Here is a 23,162-nt window from a genome sequence, read left to right on the forward strand (position 1 = left end):
TATAGACAAGCCAATCAGCTTACTTCATAAATCACAAATGGCTCCTGGAACCACTGGTTAGTTTTAAGCTTCCCACAGAGATGTTTTTCAAAGAAATACAAATAACTGTCTTAAAATTTTGTCAGGAGCATTATATTATTGGAGTTTTCAAAACAAATATTTTCTGTATGGAACTGCTGCCAGAAATGTGTAAACTTGTCTCTGCAGATTAATAATTTTTTCTTCACATTCTTCACTCTATTACCAGCAATCTAGTGTTGTGAAGTACACATCCATTTCCTCACGTAGTTTAGGAGCAGATTTTTTGTTCCTTACTGACCTGGCAACGTCTATGGTGTACATCAGCGGTGGCCAAATTTGAAATACAGAGGGACAACTACAAAAATCTAGCAGGCCAGTTTGTACTTACCTGTGTGATTGTTGAGTAACAGTACATTTTTTCCCATGTAAGCAGGGCCATCATAAAAACAAAGTGCCCAGGGGCAAAAACTTTTGTTGTATTTAATGTTAAACTTTTCAAACCCCACAATTAAAAAAATAAATAAAGTGTTAACAGTGTGAATTACATTTGTGATTCCTGAACCTAAGGAGGAGCAGTATTACATTATCGAAACGTCACAGGGCCTAAGAACTAAACTAACTAATTCTTTGAAAAAATTGTCAATTCCTATCATTATATTATATGCCTCAATAAATAATTTATAGAAATGACAGTAACCCATTACTTACATTGAAAGAACTTAGTGGTGCTGTCTTAACAACAGTAAACAAACTCAAATTCATGTCTGTTCAGCCTATAGACACTCTTGATTACTGTGGTGTTGAAGCTATTTCATTTAAAATTAATCTATATCTAAGTTAATTTTTTTATTCTCTGCAATATTTATTTGTCTTTTCAAACATCTCCTAATGTATATCTTTCCTATTTTGAGGCTTTAAAAGAAAGTAATCTTTGCTGTTTGAAATTCCAAGGAATTTCATTTTCGGACAAAAATTGTACATAAGTGCATGGATCAAAAAATTTATTTGTTTTTATTTTTCTGAAGGTATCTGGTTTACACAAATTTATTTCAAATAATTTTATCATAAATATGCAGCATATAAAATTTACCCCTATTTTTATGGAGAAAGTATTACAAAACAGCTTTAATTAAAATGAAAACAACATCGAAAGCCTGTATTTTAAAAATGAAATTGAACTAAACATAAAACCATAAAATCTTTTCTATCTAAACGTGATACTTTCGAGCATGAGCTAATTCAACGCATATATTAATTATTGTGTTTAATAACTTTAAAACTTAAATTCCTTACTTAGGTCAGTTCATTTACTAAATAAAGAAATGAGCCTAAAAATTATCCATCCTTCATTTAATTTTAAAATAATCAAATAATCTTGCAAACATGTTGTGTGTTGAGTTATCCAGTTTTAGCTGTTGGCAGCCATGACACAAATTCCATTAAATAAAATAAATGATTACTTAACTGCATCTCAAGTGACTAGACTATAGGTAATTCACACCACCATTATTTTCTCACTTGTAAATTTCATTCTAGAAGATAAATTTCTTGTTGAATCAAAGTTGCACATCATTCAGTACATACTTGAACCGCTTGGTAACCGGTACCTTTTAAAGACTGACACGTTTCCAAGTACCATCACACTTATCACCTACAATCTACATATAATATGAGCAAATATAACGGATATCTCTATGATTCGTAGGGACGTAACAATTTTTAAGTTATATCTTTTCAGAGATAATTTTCAGATGATTTTTCAGTGGACTGTCCCCAACTATTTGCAATTAGTGTGTGAATATAAACTGAAGTGAGGCATCAAGAAACTAAATGGAAGTTATCAAAAGGCTGCTGGGTATTAAAGTTTTATGTCTTCCAGCACTGTTGCTGCTTATTTATGTGACTTTCATGACTAGTCCTTCAGTTTATTGAATTTTTCTTGACTTTCGTGACCTGTAGACACCCTGCAGACACATGCTTCATCAACGCACAGGACCTCCCAACCTCTATTTCTAGTTAAATTTTGCCTGGCTGCAAACCAATTTACAATTCTCTGTCCATATGTTTTTATACACCTTTTCAACGACAGCTAAAGAACATAAATACGCAACGGCTCCAAAAATATTTTCCGGGAAGAGCTACCGTACAAACAAACAATGCAGTTGCAAAAAACAACATTGAATAGGTCACAGATTGGACTTGGAATATTTACAAATTTATGGTCTCAAATACTTCAAGTTACATATAATGTTTGATTAAACAGAAGTTTAATGTATGAATTTAAATTATTTTGGTAAATATAAATGTGCTCTCAAAAATTAAAATATTCGAACTCGGGAGAGGCTTCTCCCCCGCTCCCCCTTCCCGGAGCCTTATTTGATGCAGATGCAAACACACTTCTACATAGGAACTGCTGAAATTTTGTGTTGGTTAATATAACAATACAAGTATTTTGCAATCTAGGTTATAATAGGCTGGAACACACAATTTGCTTCTCATGTATTATTATTATTATTTATTATTAGTTTGACTGCCCATAAAATATTTATCTAGTCATCCTCTGTGACACTGATTATGTTGCCAATTTAGGTAGGTAACATGTAAATAATAATTTTAAAAAAGTTAAATATGCACTCAGGAAATCAATCAGTAGTAAACAAGGGTTTTATCCCTAGTATTATTGTCGTAGTTAATTTTAGAATACACAGACTCTATTAACTGTATGTTACATCAAACAGCACAACTAAAGTCCTAACAGACTATATTATTCAGTGTAGATGCTCGCTACAAACAGAAACACGTGAGGCCATACTTTACCTATACTCAAAAAATGATTGATGGAAAAGTATCTAAGGCCCAGTTCACTATAATTATTGTGTAAATAAGAGTTAGATCACAAAATTGCATCACAATGCTTGATGCACTGTTGGCAAACTTTAAATGAAGTAGAATGGTGAGTGTGTGTTCTAATTCATGACTTCAGCCATACAGAATATGAAGATTAGACAAAAGGAGGAATTTTAATGTTTCATAAAAGTTCTAAAGACACATTGCAAAATGAAACATGTCCTAGAAGATTTGTCTGGAACCTAGTATTCTCCAGTCTAATAAGATTTATCCTCTTATTCTTTCCACACCTTTAAAGTACTGCACTACTAACATACCACAAACAACTCAGCTCAACCGTAAATAATGCATGCAACTTCTATACTTCACACACTAGGCTACAAGTGTAATAATCCATCCAACTGGAGCTATCAAAAATCAAAGTTCAGTTTGTGCGAGTGTAGGAAATATTAAAAAAAAATACTATATTTCATAAAATATTGGTATATTGACAAAAATCAAAAACAAGTACTACAATGCATACATGGAAACTACTTCCTGCAATTAATAAATTGCAAATATAACCAAAAACATTTTTACTCAGGATTGCTACAAAAGATAAATTTGGATATCTCCTGATTATTGCACGTCCAATGAAGATTTTCCCTGATATTTTACACTAAGTTGGTCAAGTCCAGTTTTCTGTCTAAATTATTTTTAACAAGCGCTGTTTGGAATTATGTAGTACGTACCTACTAGTATTTTAATAATTAAACCCCTGATGGATACTGAACAAAGTTTACACTTTCAAATGACCAAGGAGGTCAGAACTGAGTGAAAAAGACAAAATGCTGAAATATAAAAGGACAGCATAGCTGAACTTTCACACAGCAATTACTAACACAATTTTTATGTTACTACAATTAAGCATTCCCAAAACATTTTTGATTTATCATTAACTATTTCTGATATTTTAAGGCCATTTGAACCATCCTAAACATCCTGATACTCCCAAAAAAAAACTTATGATTTTTACTGATTTTCTATGCTTGTAGCAACCCTGGTAATTATTTTACAGTTTGTTTACTTTAAACTATTTTATTTTTTACAAATAAATATCATTCACAATTTTACCAACCCAAAAAAAAATACATTTGGTACACTAAAAATGCATAAAATTACCCTGCAATAATATACATTCACAAATTATATACGTATTTAAAATCAACATTTGACACACTTTACAACAAACTCAATAACTAATAACAATACAACCCTATAACATCATGAGCTAAGTACAAATAACTTACAAAATGGCATGAATACTTAAATTTTCTTCAATCTTACACTGATTACATTTGCACCAAAAAAGTTACTTTAAAATTATGCAATCTCACACTAGTTTAAATTGTTGTTAATTTTACTCTGGTGATAACTGTCAATATGGTTACAGTTAAAACTAACAAAATAGCTTTGCAATGTTTTAAGAGTATAATATTATTTCAATGATATGTTGCAACAGTTGTTATAATACTTGCAACATATTATCGTAACTGATCCCAGCAATTCTCACCAGACCGAAGCAAATTCTCGAACATACGAAAAAGCTGTGACTGGCCCCCTTATTTATCTTTGGTTTTTAAATATTGTTTTTGAGATTCAATACTGTAGTTTTTTAGTATTACAATCTACTGTGAAAAAAATAAATAAAAATTAAATATAGTGGTGAGTAGCCAACCTATGGGGAATATAAAAAAAATTTGTTGTCTGTAAAGTCGGTTTACTGACAATAGTTTAACGTGACGTCATAACAAAACATTGATGAAATGATTGCATACTTTTATGAATAAAATTGAATCATTTTTATTGAATTATCACTATTTTGTATGGATACAAAGAAGAGGTGAAATGAAATCTACAATTTAATATTGTTAAATTTACTTTTATTTGCACTCATTAATTCAAATATGTTTATTACTTTAACGAAGAGATTACTTTAACTATAACTTTTATATGTGTTTGCTATTTAACTTCTTCCAATCTGTGTTATTCTGTTAAGGATAGGACGATGATAGGAAAATTAGGAAACGATGGGAGTGTTTTAGGTTTAATGTGCCTCGAAAAAGTCAAATCGATGGTTGTTCCAATCGAGTGGAAGAGAGATAGATGCGGCGCAAGCGTACAATGAGTGTAACGGGACACAGCGTAATGGGTCAATGTGTGTAACGGGACACTTTTTCATGCGTGCAGCCGGCGTTCATCGATTTATTAGACATTGTCACGTCAAAAAAATGTGTCCCAGAAAACACTCCAGGAAAAATGAGATATATTTGTGAAAATTGTTTCCACTACAAAGGACATTGTGAAATATTTTAGGACTCTGCTAAATTAATTGCCAATATTTCTGCTACAAATTCCATAACTCTCTTCACAGTAATAAACTGGCCAACAGTGATATGTACTCCCAGACATGTTTTTTTTATTGATAAATTTAGTTTAATTTTAGCATATTTTGGAGTTTAGAAGAGTAATCATTCATGCCAAACAGTCTGTCAAATACATTATAGTGGTTAACTATAAAAGTCTGGATTTAAAAAAATAAATCCAATGGACAGTGAGAGCCATAACTACTACATATACTGAGCACTACAATCAGAAACTCAACTAGTTAAGTTATGGCAAGATAATTATAACAGCACAACTTCTGTATAAAATAATGCAAGTGTATTTTCTTACATACATTAAGTTTAAAGTCTAGTTGCCATTGAAACTGCATTGCAGTCATCTAGTACATGATTTCTGACTACAAATATACTAGAATGAATTATTTTAGCATTAAAAATATAGCAAAAATATTTTAAATACGATTTGCATTCATTTTGCAAATAATAAGCAATTTCAATAAAACCTCATTACTACAAAACACATGTTTATAGCAAGTACACATCTATAGGGGGACATAACTTACCTTGCCTGCATCATAGGAATTAATTTATCCAACCACAATTATTCACGATTTGATAGAAGTGGTTAAGTGTTGTATGTGTGTGGCAAGATCATAGAGGGATAGAAGCAGAGGGGACACACCTACAAGTGTTTCTAACTTGGCTTTCAGCTGCCAATGAATAGATACTATAACGCACCCTGTAACATCTGAAAATAACTGGTAAACCTTCAAAACTTTTTTTGGCAGCCATATTTCTCCCCCCACCCCTTTAAAATCACTCCCTTGTGCTAGCCAACCCAGGTGGAAAGGTAACACGGTAAGTGTAAATATATTCCCCCCCCCCCCCCCTTCTTTATAAATATATCCATTAGGAAACAAGAATTTTCTGGCATACCACCAGTATACCCGAAAATGAGGTATACTACATAGCATTATTTAGGGCTTCAACTGCAGAGCTGCAAAAAAAAAAATATTTTTAGCAGCAAGATGGTTTTTCTCAGTTTGTATGATGTGCACGTATTAAATTGAGAAGCTTACTTTATATGTTTAGTTAGACGGAAGATGGCGACCAAAATGTCAGTGAACCCTTTGCCTTTGGCATGGCTAGAAGCTACAAGCCAAGCAACCTTAGACAATACCACGAAAGCCAGCAATCCTTATTAAAAAGATAACCAGTTCAAATAAATTCTGTAATTATTTGGTATGTATGTGGGGTCAATACTGTAAATATAAGGTGCAAATATTATGATCCCTGTAATATTTTGTTAATGAGGTTTCTCTGTACTTAACAAGAACCTTTCATTAATTAATCATAGGGATTTAATCAAATTTTCAATGATTACAAAATAAACTAACTGAAACAAGTACATTTAAATACTGAATGTATGAACCACCTTTAAAGCTCTGCAGATGGGACTAATTACATCATCAATTAATCAACTACTGTTTCATTATACAATTTGCAAAATATTTAAAAGTCTCATATAGAAATAACTTCCTATGTGAATGTAAAATTTGAAATAGAAAAATGTGAAAAGGGTTATGGGGCGAGTGAGGTCAAATCAAGTAGAGATACTGGCATTCAACTAATTATTACATTGGAGTAAAATTTAACAAAAAAATAAAATAAAAAATTAACCAGTAATTACTGTACTAGTTTACAGAATCTTCAAAACATGACAAGAAAAAAAAGTACAATATCTAGGGTTACATCCTAGGTATGTACTTCTGCTCTTACAATATTAGTCTGGATGTTGGTGACATAAGATATAAAAGCATTACCAATGTAATAATAAAATTCAAATAATCGTATCTTATTAAAATAGTAAAATTTAAGCACCAAGTCCACATTTCAAAAATATATCTACATGTAACATAACAAGGAATTATTTAACCTCAATTGTTTTTAATAGTTATCAGCATGTTTAAATAAAATTATATTACATATTACAAATTATTAGGTATAAATACAATGACTAGGTCTACACAATGTCTATCACAGCCATATGTGCTCTCTTTGTCAGTTCTGATTTTAACTTGTTTAAATATATCCAAAACAAATGCAAATACTGAAAAGTGTACCATAAGTGGATGTTGCAGGAGGCAGAGGCAAGATAGCGCCCGAGTCTTGCTTACTGGTTTCTGTACTGTGTAGGCTACAAGCTGAAACACTAGGTGCGCTACAAGTTTCTGCTGCACACGATTCTAACTGCCTTACTAGTTTTGTTAAGAGAATATTCTGCACAACAAATTTTTATTATGATAATTCAAATTTTTTACTGCATACAAACAGGGCTCTTCTTTGTATGCATTTATTAAAACGAGGAGTTGGTCACTATTCCACTTATTTCCGTCCATGTTTATCACGACATGCGCGCTTAAAAGTGTAAACAACCCCTCGTGCTGTTTTCGTGAGTTCTGATTGGCCACTCCTTAAATATTGGAACACTGCAAGCAACGAAAATAGGACGCAGTCTATTACGCAAAACCAGTAGCCCAGCTAGTACAGCTACTAGTATCCAGTTTGAATTCGAGTGAAGAAACTAGTAGTAGAGCCAGTACAACTCCTAGCTTACAATATTATAAGGAATATTGTACCGTGTGCGGCGGGCTTAACCTGTGCTTTATTTCCCACCTCCATTAACAATACATAGTGACAGCAGTGTTGGGTGAAAGAAAATGTCTCGCCCATCTTTTAGTAATCTGTAGTTATAAAGAGATTATTATCATGGAAACGAATCTCACTGGAACACACGAGGAAGGTGTAACTAACCTACATCCTCCACCTTTGTTGGATTTCACTGTAACATCCTTGTGGGAGGGGCTTAGAAAATAATATTAATCAGTACATATCTGTTGTCAGACATGGCGAAAAATTAGAGCAAGAGCAGATAAGACATTATTTTGTATAGGTACCATGGTCGATAGCGCAGAGTAAGTTTGGGCACAATTTCAACAAGAACCAACAATGTTTGCAACAGTCATACAAGCTTTTGATGATTACTTCACCCCTAAAAAAACACAATATTTGAACGTTTCATATTTAATTTACTCTCTCAACTGCCAGGCAAATCTTTCACTGATTCTGTCACAGCCCTCCAAGTTTTTAACAGAAAAATTGTGACTATGGCATCCTTAAACAGAATTTTATATGTGACAGGATCGTGGTGGGCATGACAGATGTTAAAACCGGTTAGCAACTACAATTACTTCCTGAACTTCACCCAGGCAGCTACACAAGCAGAACTGCAAAGCAGCCAGTCAGCAGCCTCCATCATGACAACCCTCGACAAAGAGGTACATTGAGTACAGAGCAGAAAAAAATCACAGTATCCAACTTCCTCTTGGCACAACTCAACGCCTCAATAAAATGCCAGTTCAGCAGTGCGATGTCAAATTTGTGGGCGCACACTGTTTCGGAAGAGGTACAGCAAGAACTAAATGACGGTGGAATCTTCTTGGGGAGCTTATTTGTCAACTCATTATGTTCAAGTAAGTAGACTACTTCAGTTTATGTCAAGGGTTTACAAATCATATTTGAAGCTTTTGTTAGACGCTGGTGCTGATGTGTGTCAAGTCAGCGCTATTAGATTCCTTAGGGTTTTATAGTGTTATTTGGCTATGCCAGCTCGTTCGAGCAACCACCAAGACCATTCAGTCACAATACACCTCCATAAAGGTCTGCTCATGACTTCAAACTGAATGATCTGTTCAAGGTGGCACCATAAAAGTGCTTGATACCAGAGAAGTATAAATACAGAAAGCCAATTTAATTTAATTCTGGGGGGAAAAAGTCAAGTACCTAGCAGTGTAAATACAGAAGTTCCCTAGTTGCCTTGACAGGGAGCCAAGCAAAGATTGTCACTTATCAGTGGTTACATAATAAAAAAATTAATTCAAAAGAAAGGGTTTAAAGAAATTTTAAAATCCTACTTAAAATAATGGATTTCTTAGATTACAGAAATAAATATTCTCCACTTAAATTGTGCTTGCTAGCTTAAAAAAAGTACGTTCAGTGTACATTCAAATATCACTAACATTTATAGCATACTCATTTTATTTCATGAATTAATGCAGATAAGGGATTGTCCATTAATCAAGTCAGGCTCGAAAGGGGGGGGGGGGGGGGGGGGTCGGGAAAAATCACGAAATATCACAAGGGGGGAGGGGGGGTGTAGAGAGATATCACGTGTATTTTTTTTCCTGCCCGATTTCTACTAAACCGAAAAGCGATGCATGACCTTGACTCGCCGTAGCCAGGCAACAATATCCCCGCCCGCCGCAACATGAACCACCCGGCTCGGCTTCCCAGTCGCTAGTAAGACCTTTGAATATATATACTGTATAGAAGTCGCGAGTGGATAGGATTTACTCTACGTTTTTCAGAAGCTTATGATGAGCAGCTTGGGAACTTCACCGCTGCAGTGCGCTGCCGTAACGCCCTGTATCGTCTTAGTTGTTATTTACACGTTAGAGCGCAGCGCTGTCGCCCGCTGTCATTCCCCGCTCCCCTCATCCATCATTCACTGCAGCTCAACGTCGTTCAACGGGAGGGGGAAGGGGTGTTTGAAGAGTTCGAGACTTGTCCGCTAGGGACCACCACAAGTCGATGCCCTAGAGATGGTGGCGATTGCGGCAGTGAATTAACCAACTACCTCAAAACCGTATTAGAAATTTTAACCTGGGCTGGCGACTTCTATACAGTATATATATTCAAAGGTAAGACTGTGATTTTGGCGCCGAATACATGCGTAAATCACATATAAGCCTTTCCTTTATTATTTTTATGCCAGTGAGAATAAACCTGCAACCTAAATGTGTGTCTGGACATTTTTATCACTGTGCTTAATTTCCCAGAATTAAATTAGATTATACCTATGTTTAAAGATAATATTCCGAAATTTTTAAAAATATTTTGCACCAAAAAATGCACGTGATTAATTGGGGGGGGGGGGGGGGTGTTTGTCCGAAACCTCACCCCAAATCACTAGGGGGGAGGGGGGGTTAAAAATTTGCTAAAAAAAACCTCACGTGATTAATGGACGACCCCTAATTAATCAAGTTTAATAGGTATTTGAAAAAATTATAACATTATGTACAAGGAGCTAATCTGGCTGGTCTGTCACACAATTTTGACATACATTTTATGTACATTTTCTAGCACTGACAAAGGACACAACAGCTGAATAGACTACAACACTAAAATAATATGATGGTACGTTTTATATATATATATATATATATATATATATATATTAAAAAGGCAAGAATTACAATTATCACATATGTGCGTCTAACACTTCATGAGATAAGTACCAACAATTTTCTAGAGCCAAAAGTTTCCTCAATGGCTTAGGAATTAAATTCAAACACAGCAGTTATATAACTTCTGAAGGTATTTAAACCTACAGGAATTCCATGAAAGATTTTTAACAACTGCACATATACAACAGACAATATGATAATAAATACATTCCGCATGGAACACTGCATACAGCTTGTGCTTACCACAACTACAACACTTCATATGTACACATCAAGGCACTTTCCAGTCACATGGAGGGACGAGCCAATACAGCTGTCAGGAAGGCAACTTGTAAAAGGATTACGGGTTTACTAAACTCAACACAAAAATGCTGGTTGCAGGAACACAAGTAGGCCTGGGTTAAATATTACATATGTGAATTTTTAAATGCTACAAACAACATGAGTTCAATAAATTTGATATAAATAGGCCTACTCAGTATAACACCAACAATAAAATGTAAAAATAATCATAACACACAATGAAACTAGGGTGAAAAATTATGGCAATTCCAAAGTTGGCGTATGTCTGTATACATGCTGCGATACGTGCTAAGGTTCGCTCAAGAGAATAATAACCCCAGAATGTAGATATTCAGGATGAGACTGAAAAAAATATACTTCCAGAGAAAGCATTCCAAAAGTTTATTTAAGAACTAATCAATTCAGGTTTGCCAGAAATATGTTGAATAAAACTGAATTTTTTATGAATAAGACATTGTACAAAAATAAAAACAATACTGAAATCTCTTGTTTTAAAAATGAAATTGACATAAAAATAAATCCATAAAAACCTGTTTCTACTTATGAGTTATTAAGTTAAAAACACTTTAAATAATACAGTATAAAATCAAGGCAAGATTAAAAATGAAGAAAGAACTCCATGCTTTAGAAAATATGGATGGTCTCATGAGGAATTTATTACCTATAAAAAAAAACTGAATTTATATTACTATAATAGTTATATGAAGAAATTATATTTTTTAATTGACAAAGTAGGAAGATCTTGTGGAAAACATTATTAGATGTGGGGAAAAAAACAAAAGAGCAACTTAAATAAATTAAATGTCATGTTCAAACAATAACAATAAAAGTACTCGTCAAGAGCAATAAACTTGTGTTACCTGGACTGGGATAGCAAATGAATATTATTTTGAAAAATTATCACTCCTAAAAGATTTAAGCTCACACCAAACATTTATTTTTTAAAGATTCCTAATCTGTGTAATCAATAGGATATCACTAACCCAAAGTGCAAATGTAAGTACGCCATAGCACTTTTATCTGTGCCGACATAAAGAATGTAGTACTCACAGAAGTATGGCAAAGATAGTGCTAAACTTTAACAACCAAACTGACAACATTTTACCAGCACCACTAACAGAGATAACAACTACCGACAACTTTTCCAAGGTGGAAAAATTTAAGTACCTAAATCAAACGTAGAGAAATTAAGCTTTCAGACTCCAAGACAGTAATCCTACAATAATTTACATATTTATGTCTCAAACCAAGTAGCAATATTGTATTGTGGCAAAAAACTTATCATTCCCAATTTATTTTCACCAACACTTTTTTAAGGACTAGTAATTTCTACAAAACAGTTAATACGCATTAGCTTCAAACCTACTCCCTACCATATCTACTGAGGTATGGTACATCACAGGTCATCTCAGAAATAATATGTAGCTTGAGAATTTACGAAAATATTTTACACTGTCACTGCTGTGGTTGTCGTGAGATTTTTCAATAACACATACTTAAACACACGAAACAATTTCAGTTCACTAAAAAGAAAACTATTAATCCACATATTTTCATAAAGCAGTAAATGGAAAATATATACCTAAGTACTAAAAATTTAGACATTGCGAGTGTAAGCTTCATAATACTTTGCTTCAAAAAAATGAAATATACTCTTCAACAACAGGTAAGGCAGCAAGTGAGTTTATAAATCCATAGTACAATCAAATTACTATTGTTACCTAGTGTAATGGCACAGCATTCCTTTTACATGTGCTATAAAATACATCATGTACAGATCTGTAAAAAATTTAGGCCTTACTCTGTTTCTGTGAAAATTCCTACACATATAAAAATTCTTTACGTTAGCCTAAGTACGATCTAGACAATGAAACATCTACATACCTATAGACAGGAAAACCACCCAAAGAGTGGGACTACGTAGCATAAAAATAATTAATCTAACAAAGAATTACACAAAATCTGTGTATTTTTAGGTGAAAGGATGAATGAATGAATTAAATAATCAATGAATGAATACTAGCTAAGCATCTTTTTGACATATCGTCATTGGAGATAAGGGATGAGGAGTCATTTATGGAATAATAGGTGTGGGAACCGGAAGTACCCAGAGAAAACCCACCACCTAACAGCACCGACAGTCAAGTTGTCCACTAACATAAAATCTCCGTTCGACCCCACTGGGACTCAAACCTGGCGTGCCTTAATGGAAGACAAGTTGTCTAACGAATCAACCATGTGGGCCCCCAATAGTAAATAATATGTGTCAGTGATGACCAACATCCGGCTCGCAGCATAGTTTCGCACGACCCGCTTAAGGAATCCTTCAGCAAAAAAATACTATCATGTATTTTTTTTTTTTGTTTGCATGTATGCATAGAATAAAGTCGTCAGCACACAACAAAGTATTCTCACAGAAATAGTCAAAAATAATATTTCTATTCATGTAATATTTTATATATATTTTTTTAGGTTTCTTTAAAGTACTATTTCAATAGAGTTATTTTGTGTTACTTCATTACATTCCACTTATTTAATTTGGAAGTCACTGAACAGAACATACAAGACAACAATTGTTGCAAAAATGCAATATTGTTAGCACCATGTCTGGCCCTCAGATTAGTTTCAAAAATGATACCTGGACATCAATGATCCACGTTGATAGGTTTTCAAGTAGAATTTTGAAGTAGTTGAACGCACTTAGAGGTGACCATCAGCGAAGGAAAGCCAGCTCACGCTAGAGGTGGGTCGCAGAGTATCAATCTGCTACTTTGTAACTAATACACACCTGTATCAAGTACTGAAAACGAGTACACTATTCAAGTATCAAGTACTTTTGTATCAGTTTAGAATTTACCTGGAACAAAACCACGGCCAATGTGCGCAGAACCTGATCGCAGATGACGGTCACTTGGGCGTAGCTTGTGAAAGGGGAGGGATCGGCACGACGAATAAGGTATAAAGAAAGGAAAGAATGTAGTGGAGGGGGAAGCCTAAGAAGTACATCAAATTCTGTCCCTGCCCGAACACGCCCGAATATTCACCTTCGGCCAACCTCGGGTTTATTTATATATATTTATATTTCTCTGTGTATTTTAATGTAGCTAACCATCCATAGTGTTCTAAAGTGTTTTAATGTAGCTAACCTAACTGACCACTTTTAATATTTGAATTCATTTTTCCTGCGCAAAAATAAAACAAATCCCGAGGTTTGCCGAAGGTGAATATTCGGGCGTGTTTGGGCAGGGACAGAGCTTGATGTACATCTTAGGCTTCTCATCAAAGTACGCTCAGTGCGCAGTGCGTGCTCCTTCTAAAGATTGAAGACTCCGATTATGAAAGGCGTGGAAAGAGAACACCGACACCTTTTTTCGACTACGAAGAATGTAGAATGAGAAAACTGATACCTTTTTACGAAGAACATGGAAAGAGAAAACTGATAACTTTTTACGCTGGTGATGACGGCACGGAGGATGTGTAACCTGTAACGAGAATGCTGATTCCTTGTTGCTTCCTGAGACCGCTACTGCTTAGCTGATACAGAAGTATCAGCTACTTGTAACCAGTACATTACTGTATCAGTAACTGGTTGGAACAGATACCGAAAATTGCTGGAACAACCCACCTCCAGCTCACGCAACCAGCAGGCGTGCCGTCTCCCTGGCGACGCAGCGTCGGTAGTGCTGCTGGAGCTTGAGGGCAGCGGCGAACTGCGTGCCGCAGTCCTTGCAGCGGTACTCGTCCATGTGCGTGAGCACGTGCTTCTGGAAGTTGTGCAGCGTGCCGCACGCCTTGCCGCACAGCTCGCACTTGTACTGCTCGGCGTGCGTGCGTTCGTGTCGGTAGAGGTGCATGCGCGACCAGAACGCCTTGCCGCAGCGCTCGCAGGAAAACTCCTTCGCGGCGGAGTGCGTGGCCACGTGGTCCCTCAGCGAGGCCTTCTGGACGAACGCGGCCCCGCAGTGGGCGCACTCGTACTTGCACTGGCCGGCGTGGTAGCGGCCGTGCGCTCCCAGCAAGCGCTCGCTGCAGAAACCCTTCCCGCACTCCCTGCAAACCAGTTTCTCATCTCGGTGGGTTCTTTGGTGCAGTTTCACGTGGCGGCTGTGCTTGAACGTTCTGCCGCAAACTGAGCACTGGAACGGTCTGTAGTCCAGGTGATTTTGAAAGTGGACCAGCAGAGCCCGGTCGTCGAAAAACTTCTTGTAACATATTTGACATTCCGACTGTTTCACCTTGAGGTGGGCTCGTTTGAAATGGGTGTTGAATTCCACCAGCGAACTGAAGAGTTTTTTACATTTTGCACATTTGAAACCATTTGGAATTTTACCATGAACACACCTGACGTGTCTGTTAAGGGCACTACCCCCTGAAAATACTTTGCCACAAACTTCACAAACCTTGCACTCATTTTTATGGTTTTTAGGAGGAGAAAATTTTGAAGACATAACTCCGAGGTGACGCTTCAAATGAGCAGACAAATCGTCACTGCTGAAAAATACTTTGCCACATTTGTAGCACAGGTGCTTGAGCTTCAAGTGGGCTCTATTTTGGTGACGCTGCACCTCAAAACGAGACCCCAGTACTTTTCTGCAGTACTGGCACTGGAATTTCACAGATGTCCGTTCAGGATGGAAAGTCCTCACGTGTCTGTTCAGAACACTTTGCGAGGTAAATTTTTTATTGCACATCTTACACTCTATGCAGGATTCCCTTCTGTGGACATGGATGCTATGAGATAAAAGTTTCTCTTCTGAAAAAAATATCTTCCCACACTTTTCACAAAGCACCTTTACATCTTTGCTTTGATGATGAAACAATCTTAGGTGTCTTTTTAAGTTGTTCTTCGAGGCCAGCTGCCTACCACATATTTTGCAAGCAGTGCACTCCTTTTTGAAGAACCTTCGTTTGATGGTCATGTTCCGGTGTTCGAAACGTGCATGAACGGACATAGCGTTCTTGTCGTCGAAGCAGTTTGCGCACAACGCACATCTCACCACCTCACTGGAGGTCTCGTGGATATAGTGCTGTTCCCTCCACCCGCTCACACCCGCCAGCAGCTTCGAGCAGATGTGGCACGTGTCCTGCGGCTGCGATTGGTCATCGGACATTTGACAAATCTTTTAAATATAAACAGTTTTAAAAAGAAGTTTGTCTTAAGTAAATTTCTTGAGATTTGATAAAAAGAAAAATACTGCTCCTTGTAAATACTCCACATTAAAATTTCTTTATAAATTAGAATATCATCACTATAAATTTTTTTTATATATCACAACTAAACAAGTTTCTTTAGTTTGGGAAGTCCTATCATCGGAAAAAATAATTTAATCTAATATTCTAGGCTTAATTCATTTAAACACAAAAATAAAATACATGCACTTAATTACAGTTTCTCAATGCCAAAAACATTAAAAAATCAGCCTCACATTAAATACTGTGTATGAAAATAATTTTAAAAAAGTTCCTGGCTACAAATTTGGAATGTAGTATCGGGTAAATTTTGGCCTACATACAAATTATTTTAGTTGCAAATCAAATATTCAACAAAATTCCAAAATCCATGTAATCAACATGAATGAGTGATCACAGGCAAGAATGTCTAGGAACATATAATACTGATTTTTTTTTCCAAATAATTTTAAAAATAACTTAATTCAATGTAAGATTTCTATTGTTCTACTGTAACACTTTTTCATAACAACTATTTTAGCTCAGTATGAATACACAAAACTCAAATTCATTATTTAACAACCAGATCACAATACTTTAAATTCATTTTCATTGTTTAACAACCAATCACAACAAAAGTTACAACTTTAAGAGATCCCAGTGCTTCAAAGTAACATCAAATTCCATCCAACTAACAGGACAATAAGGCAGCATATTTAAGTGGTAGTTAGATCTGAGCAATTCCTGATGGTTTCGGGAATCCAGGTTTTCCAGAGCTGCAGTCTGTAGCCACCTTACATTGAAGATTCATCTTGTTTTAGAAGTAGATGGCTCAGTTCTATGAAATATAAACAAAATGATTTTAGATAGATGGAAATTAAAATTTTAAAATACAGAAATAAACAAATAATTTAAATATCAAACACTCTTATAAGTAATATGTGAAGTGTACACTGAAATCTCATTATAAATATTTACCAAAAAACCCACCTTTTTGGTGCTTAAAAATGAAAAAAAATTTATATACTGAACTGTTACTAAATGTAAAACATTGTATTGGGACTTCAAAATATATACTTTAAAGTGAGAAATACTTCATACTGAGGTTTCACTGTACATGTACTCCAGAATTCACAAAGGCATACAAAAAAAATTATTTGAGGTATATAAAGAACTTTAATATATTTAAAAAAAATATATCACTTCTTGTAATAATCTCAACCAATTTCCAGATGTTAGACAATTCCCTTTATTCCTTTTACGTGAATTAACTTAACACCAATGGACTGTGAAAAGTAGCCAGTGAACAAAGGCTCTAAAGTGCATTCACTTGGAATAAGAAGGCTACTTAGAAGTCTGTCAGTTACATTAAAGCATGTGTGACATTCAAACAAAGACATAGTGCAATGTTGTTGAAAGTAGTGCAACCCCTTCCTCCTTGGTGCTCCAGCCATCACATTCATATCTCCTTCAGTTCTGCTACTTATCAATGCCATATCTCCTTCAGTTCTGCTACGTAATAATGCCACATCTCCTTCAGTTCTGCTACGTAATAATGCCACATCTCCTTCAGTTCTGCTAATTAATAATGCCACATCTCCTTCAGTTCTGCTAATTAATAATGTCACTTCTCCTTCAGTTCTGCTACTTAATAATGCCATATCTCCTTCAGTTCTGCTACTTATTAATGCCATACCTCCTTCAGTTCTGCTACTTAATAAAGCCACTTCTCCTTCAGTTTTGCTACTTAATAATGCCACATCTCCATTAGTTCTGCTACTTAATAATGCCACATCTCCTTCAGTTCTGCTACGTAATAATGCCACATCTCCTTCAGTTCTGCTACTTAATAATGCCACTTCTCCTTCAGTTCTGCTACTTAATAATGCCATATCTCCTTCAGTTCTGCTACTTAATAATGCTGCAGGTTGATGTGTGCATCCTCAGCACTCATTCTGCTTGCACTCTACACAGCAGAGTAATGTATGTGTAAGCCCCCGCCTACCCGGGCACACATGCAGTGTGCAGAGCTTCAGAAGAAAAACCCAATATAGTGTGGTCTGTTTACGAAAAGCATTTAAGAATACGCTGAGGGGGGATGAGTAGTTCTGTTTCCGTATTTAGTTTTTAAACTGTATTTTTAGAAGTGTGAAAAGGGCTAAAACATGCATTTTCAGAATAATTTTAAGGCATGAAACACCCAGTACAGTTTTTTTAAAGCACCAAACTGCCTTTTATTACACCTTCATTTTAATTTTTCGGCCATATAATGTTATGGTTACTGCTCAAATCTCATAGTTGCCCGATGCATGGTGAGAAGACTGCGTGACAGTTCAGAGCTTCGCACTTACAGGCGATAGCCTGCTACAAGCACCAGTACTACCATCTCGCCTCACTAACACAAATACACTCCTGACTAGAATATAGGTACTGCTAACAAAAAATAATTTAATTTAAAATAAAAACAACTCCTACTGTAAAAGTTTGCAGCTCTTTTGAAAGAAGGTGAATTATTAGCCAGCAAAATAATTTTCTTGGGCAGCTTGTAAATTTAAAATTTAGATGTTTTCCTGTATTTAATTCTTTTACATTAAGGATGTTTTAAAATGTTTTTACCTTATTTACATAGATCATATAAAGTCCATATTTTGCATTTCAATTTAATTACTTACTTTCATAAATCAATGCAAATGGTCTACTCAAAATTTTTGAAAGTTTAGACAGATTGAAAGATAGTCAAATGGATAGCAAATGGTTTTTTTCTCATTCATTAAAACATACCATTTAAAAAATAAAACAGTTAAGTTTTTAATTGTTTTCAAAATTCTATGTGGCTTTTGAAAAATTAAATTTAGAAATGAGGAATACAAATTCCTTATATTTCACCCCAATAACAGAAAAAGATATTTTAGAGACTATTGCAAAATTAAAAAACAAAAACTCTTATGGTCTTGACGAAATACCAACCTCACTACTAAAAAAGTGTTCTCATTTTATAAAACTTCCTTTGACATATATATTCAATCTGTGCTTAACTGAAGGTGTTTTCCCAGACAGACTTAAATGGACAAAAATAATTCCTGTATATAAAAAAGGTGCAATAACTACTTATATGAACAATTACAGACCAATAGCACTTCTATCATCTTTTTCAAAAATATTTGAAAAAATAATCTCAAAACAACTTATATTATATCTAGATAAAAATAACATTATATCTCAGAGTCAATTTGGGTTCCAAAAAGGGAAATCTACAGAACAAGCAGTTTATAAATTCATAGGAAATATTTTAAAAGCTATTGATAAGAAAAACCATATTATGGGCATATTTGCAGATCTTTCCAAAGCATTTGACTGTGTGGACCACTATTTACTATTAAAAAAACTTGAGAGTTATGGCATAAAAGATAAACATTTAAAATTATTTAAATCATATCCACAAAATCGGAAACAAGTAACATTAATACGTCAATGTGATGATAAAGGTACATATACAAATGCTATATCAAAACCTATGACTATTTCAATAGGAGTACCGCAAGGCTCAGTCTTAGGTCCCATATTATTTATAATTTTTATAAATGATCTTCCTACATCAGTAATAAATGGAGACGCTATCATGTTTGCAGATGACACAAATATATTAGCAATAGCAGAAAATAAAAAAGAACTAATAACTAAAGTAAATTCTATACTAGAGGAAGCAAATAATTGGTTTATAAAAAATAAACTAGTACTAAATTTATCAAAATCCACTATATTACAATTTACACGAGTAAATAGTCTAGCCAGTAAACATGATTTTGCTACTGTAAATGGTAAACAAATTAACATGACTGACCATATTAAATTTTTAGGGCTACAGATAGATAAAAATTTAAATTGGCATATACATATAAATGCCATATACAAAAAATTGTGTTCAATGTGCTATGTTATACATACTATCAAAAAAATCTGCTCTTTAGAAGTTGTAATGGCATTATACTTTGCAAATGTACAGTCTATATTAACATATGGAATTATTTTTTGGGGAAACACATCACTGTTCAAAAAATTGTTTAAAATTCAAAAAAAGATAGTTAGAATAATAAATGGTAAGACACAAAGGACTCACTGCAAACCATTGTTTAAACAATTAAATATTATGACTTTTCCTTGCCTGTACATTTTTCATACTATACTTTACACAATGCGTAACTCCACAGAAATATCAAATAGTAATATACACAGTTATCAAACTAGAAATAGATGTGATTTACATTTTTCATTTCATTTCATTTCATTTATTAGCGTCCTATATTTGACAGTACATATGTATTTAATCACACATAGAACAAAACTATTTTCACAAGGACCCTACTACAGTAGTATCAAACTAATTAATAAATTACCAACTGAAATTAAGGAAATTGTCCATTTAAATAGGTTTAAACAAGAACTAAAGAAATATTTGGTAAAAAAATCCTTTTATTCAGTTGAAGAATACCTTAGGGTATAAGCATATTAATATGTTGGTTTTTGTATTTCAGCAAGTATGGTGGTTAGGATGTATCAGCAACCTAAATAATATTGCCAAGACAAAGATTGTAGTATCCAGGAGTGTGGATATGTTTTGTATTTAAGATTTGTGTTTGTCTATATGTTTTAATTTTTTGTTTGTATTTTGTATATTGACAACTCCCTTCTAGTATGCACTGGAGAAAACAGGAGGCAACTAAATAAATAAATTTAAAAAAAGTGGTATTGCAAAGTATACTTAACCGGGCAGGATTGTATATAATATGATACAAGAGGTTATATGTATATATATTCCATATCATGTTCTATATTAGAATCAGTAGAGTAATTTTCATAAGGAAAATTTTTTTTTGTGCAAAACAAGCATGTGAAAGTCTCATACCCAAAACCTCCATTTTCCCTCTCTTGACCAATAAGACATCAGCAAACATGTTCTCGACATCACCAATATTGTTATGGTATCACATTATAAACTCTTCCTCTAATGCTGAAAACTAACTACCAGTAAACTACTTAAAATTTACAATGTCTTATGGAATTAAATATAATAAGAGGAATTCAAAATTTATCATTTACAAAACTTCAATCGAATTTTTTTTAAGAGGAGCACTTTCTCTAGATAATTCTCGCAAAATCGATACTACACTGACACTGGCATTAACTTTTCAAATCGTGTACTTAAAACTTACGTTTGATATAAATGTATATTTTTGAAAGTAACACTTTTAGATTTAAAAAAATAACAAAACTAGGCCAGCAGTCAAACTGTTAACTAAAAAGGGGTATAGATTTTATTTTTTGGAATTTAATTTATTAGGTAACGTTAAACTTAATATTAATAACATTTGTTATGTTTTCCGCTACACCACTACCCACCAATTATTTTCCAATTTATCTTCTGCCTTTTCGTCAGGAAGTTTCAATTAAATCTTTACGTCCACGTTCAACACGTTTCCGCTTCGCTTTCCACCCAAATTCGCAAAATGTATTGACCATTTGACCTTGATATTTGCGAATGTCTGTTTGTTTAGTAAAATTTGTAAACAACGGCAGCAGGATAATAATAGATGAAAGAAAACGAAGAGACGACAATATGTACACATCTTTGCTGTCTAGAGCTCATTCTCAATTGTTATATAAACCAAACCACGCTCGTTCATGTTTATTAAACATAATATTGTATATAACAAGGAAAATTAAACTTCATTTGGGACTTTAAAAGATAAAATCGTTTTCAAAATTGCAATGTGAAATTACAAACTGCATTGTAAAATAAATAATAACAGGTGTTTGTATAGTGTTATTTATTGTAGTTATGTTATCTACTATCCACTCTCAGAAATAGTATCACTCTAGATGTTGTTGCAGTATGTATCTTATTATCTTTGTATATCTATCAAAATCTACTTTGGAATATTATAGTAGTATAGGTATGAGTGTGATAAATGTAGTAATTTATTTATTTATTTAATTACATCACTCTGTTAACCCCTAAACATGTAGTAATACAATAGGGGTATAGAGAACGTCAATTATTGCACATATATATTATAACAAAGATTACAAATTGATAAAAACAAATACAACATATTAACATATCATAATCACGATACAAACATGATACAAAAAAGGCAAATATAAATAGTATGATGCCATCTTACATTCAATATTTTCAGTTATATTTAATATTATGAACTTTATAAACTTTATAAAATTAAGGTAGCGTCGGTACGACGTCAGTATTAAACATTCTAAGAGCAAACACAACTCTATGGTTTTTACTATTATCTATTTTTTTAACAACATAAAAGTACACAAACTTAACAATGCACAATATACAGGATAATTATAAATTCCGTGAAACATTTCAAAACATCGGTACAGTGAAATGGCTAAGAATTATGTAACAAATTATATACCATGTGAAAGAAAAACTCTCAAAGTTTTTTTTCCTCACTAGTTATAAATGTTCTAAGCGTCTACCTTGCGTCACATTACACACATCTAATAGATAGTCCAATTCTGCCCATACCCGACCCAGAATATCAGTAGTGATGGTAAGAGCAGCTGCTACGATGCACGTCTCAATTAGTCAAGGTTCTGTGGTAGAGGTGGAACATAAACACTATCCTTGATGTTTCTCCACAAAAAAAAATCGCAAGGTGTCAAGTCCAGTGATCGTTGTGGCCACGGGAGTAGCACTTTGTCAGTGGCAGCCCCAAGGTCCATCCAGCAATGTGGCAACGTCTCATTCAGATAATCTCATACCACATAGTGGCAATGAGGTAGAGCACCATCTTGTTGGAAGATGAAGTCCCTGCTATCAGCTTCAAGTTGTGGCATAAGCCACAATTGCAGCATGTCGAGGAAGGTGATACCAGTGACAGTTCTCTCAGTGAAGAAGAAGGGGCCATAAACTGTCTTGTTTGACATGGCACAGAATACGTTAACTTGTCGTAGTCCCGGATATCACCCCCGTGATGTGGGTTGCGTCGTATTCTCAGGGAGGGTTCAGGCCTCGTGGCGGGGGAAATTAACACTATCCGAGCTACAATGATGTTTCGACAGTTTGACCACAAGTATTTACTGAGCCCTTCTCGTAATCTAGGTA

The 23,162-nt window shown here is 34.3% G+C and overlaps 1 protein-coding gene across 1 annotated transcript; it reads right to left on the reverse strand.

The window, feature by feature from the left end:
* Positions 1-1,262: 1,262 nt before the first annotated feature.
* Positions 1,263-21,600, reverse strand: LOC134533777 (zinc finger protein OZF-like). Its single transcript, XM_063371426.1, has 2 exons — positions 21,428-21,600; positions 1,263-16,868 (listed from the first exon to the last, which is right to left on the reverse strand). The coding sequence occupies exon 2, from the start codon at positions 15,970-15,972 to the stop codon at positions 14,494-14,496; it is 1,479 nt and encodes a 492-aa protein (XP_063227496.1). The 5' UTR covers positions 15,973-16,868; positions 21,428-21,600; the 3' UTR covers positions 1,263-14,493.
* Positions 21,601-23,162: the final 1,562 nt, after the last annotated feature.

The sequence above is a fragment of the Bacillus rossius genome, chromosome 7, assembly GCF_032445375.1.
Source record: "Bacillus rossius redtenbacheri isolate Brsri chromosome 7, Brsri_v3, whole genome shotgun sequence".
Taxonomy (NCBI): Eukaryota; Metazoa; Arthropoda; class Insecta; order Phasmatodea; family Bacillidae; genus Bacillus; species Bacillus rossius.

What these genes read in the sequence shown, in the direction of transcription:
- LOC134533777 (XM_063371426.1), bottom strand. Translation starts at nt 15,972, where the DNA reads ATGTCCGATGACCAATCGCAGCCGCAGGACACGTGCCACATCTGCTCG.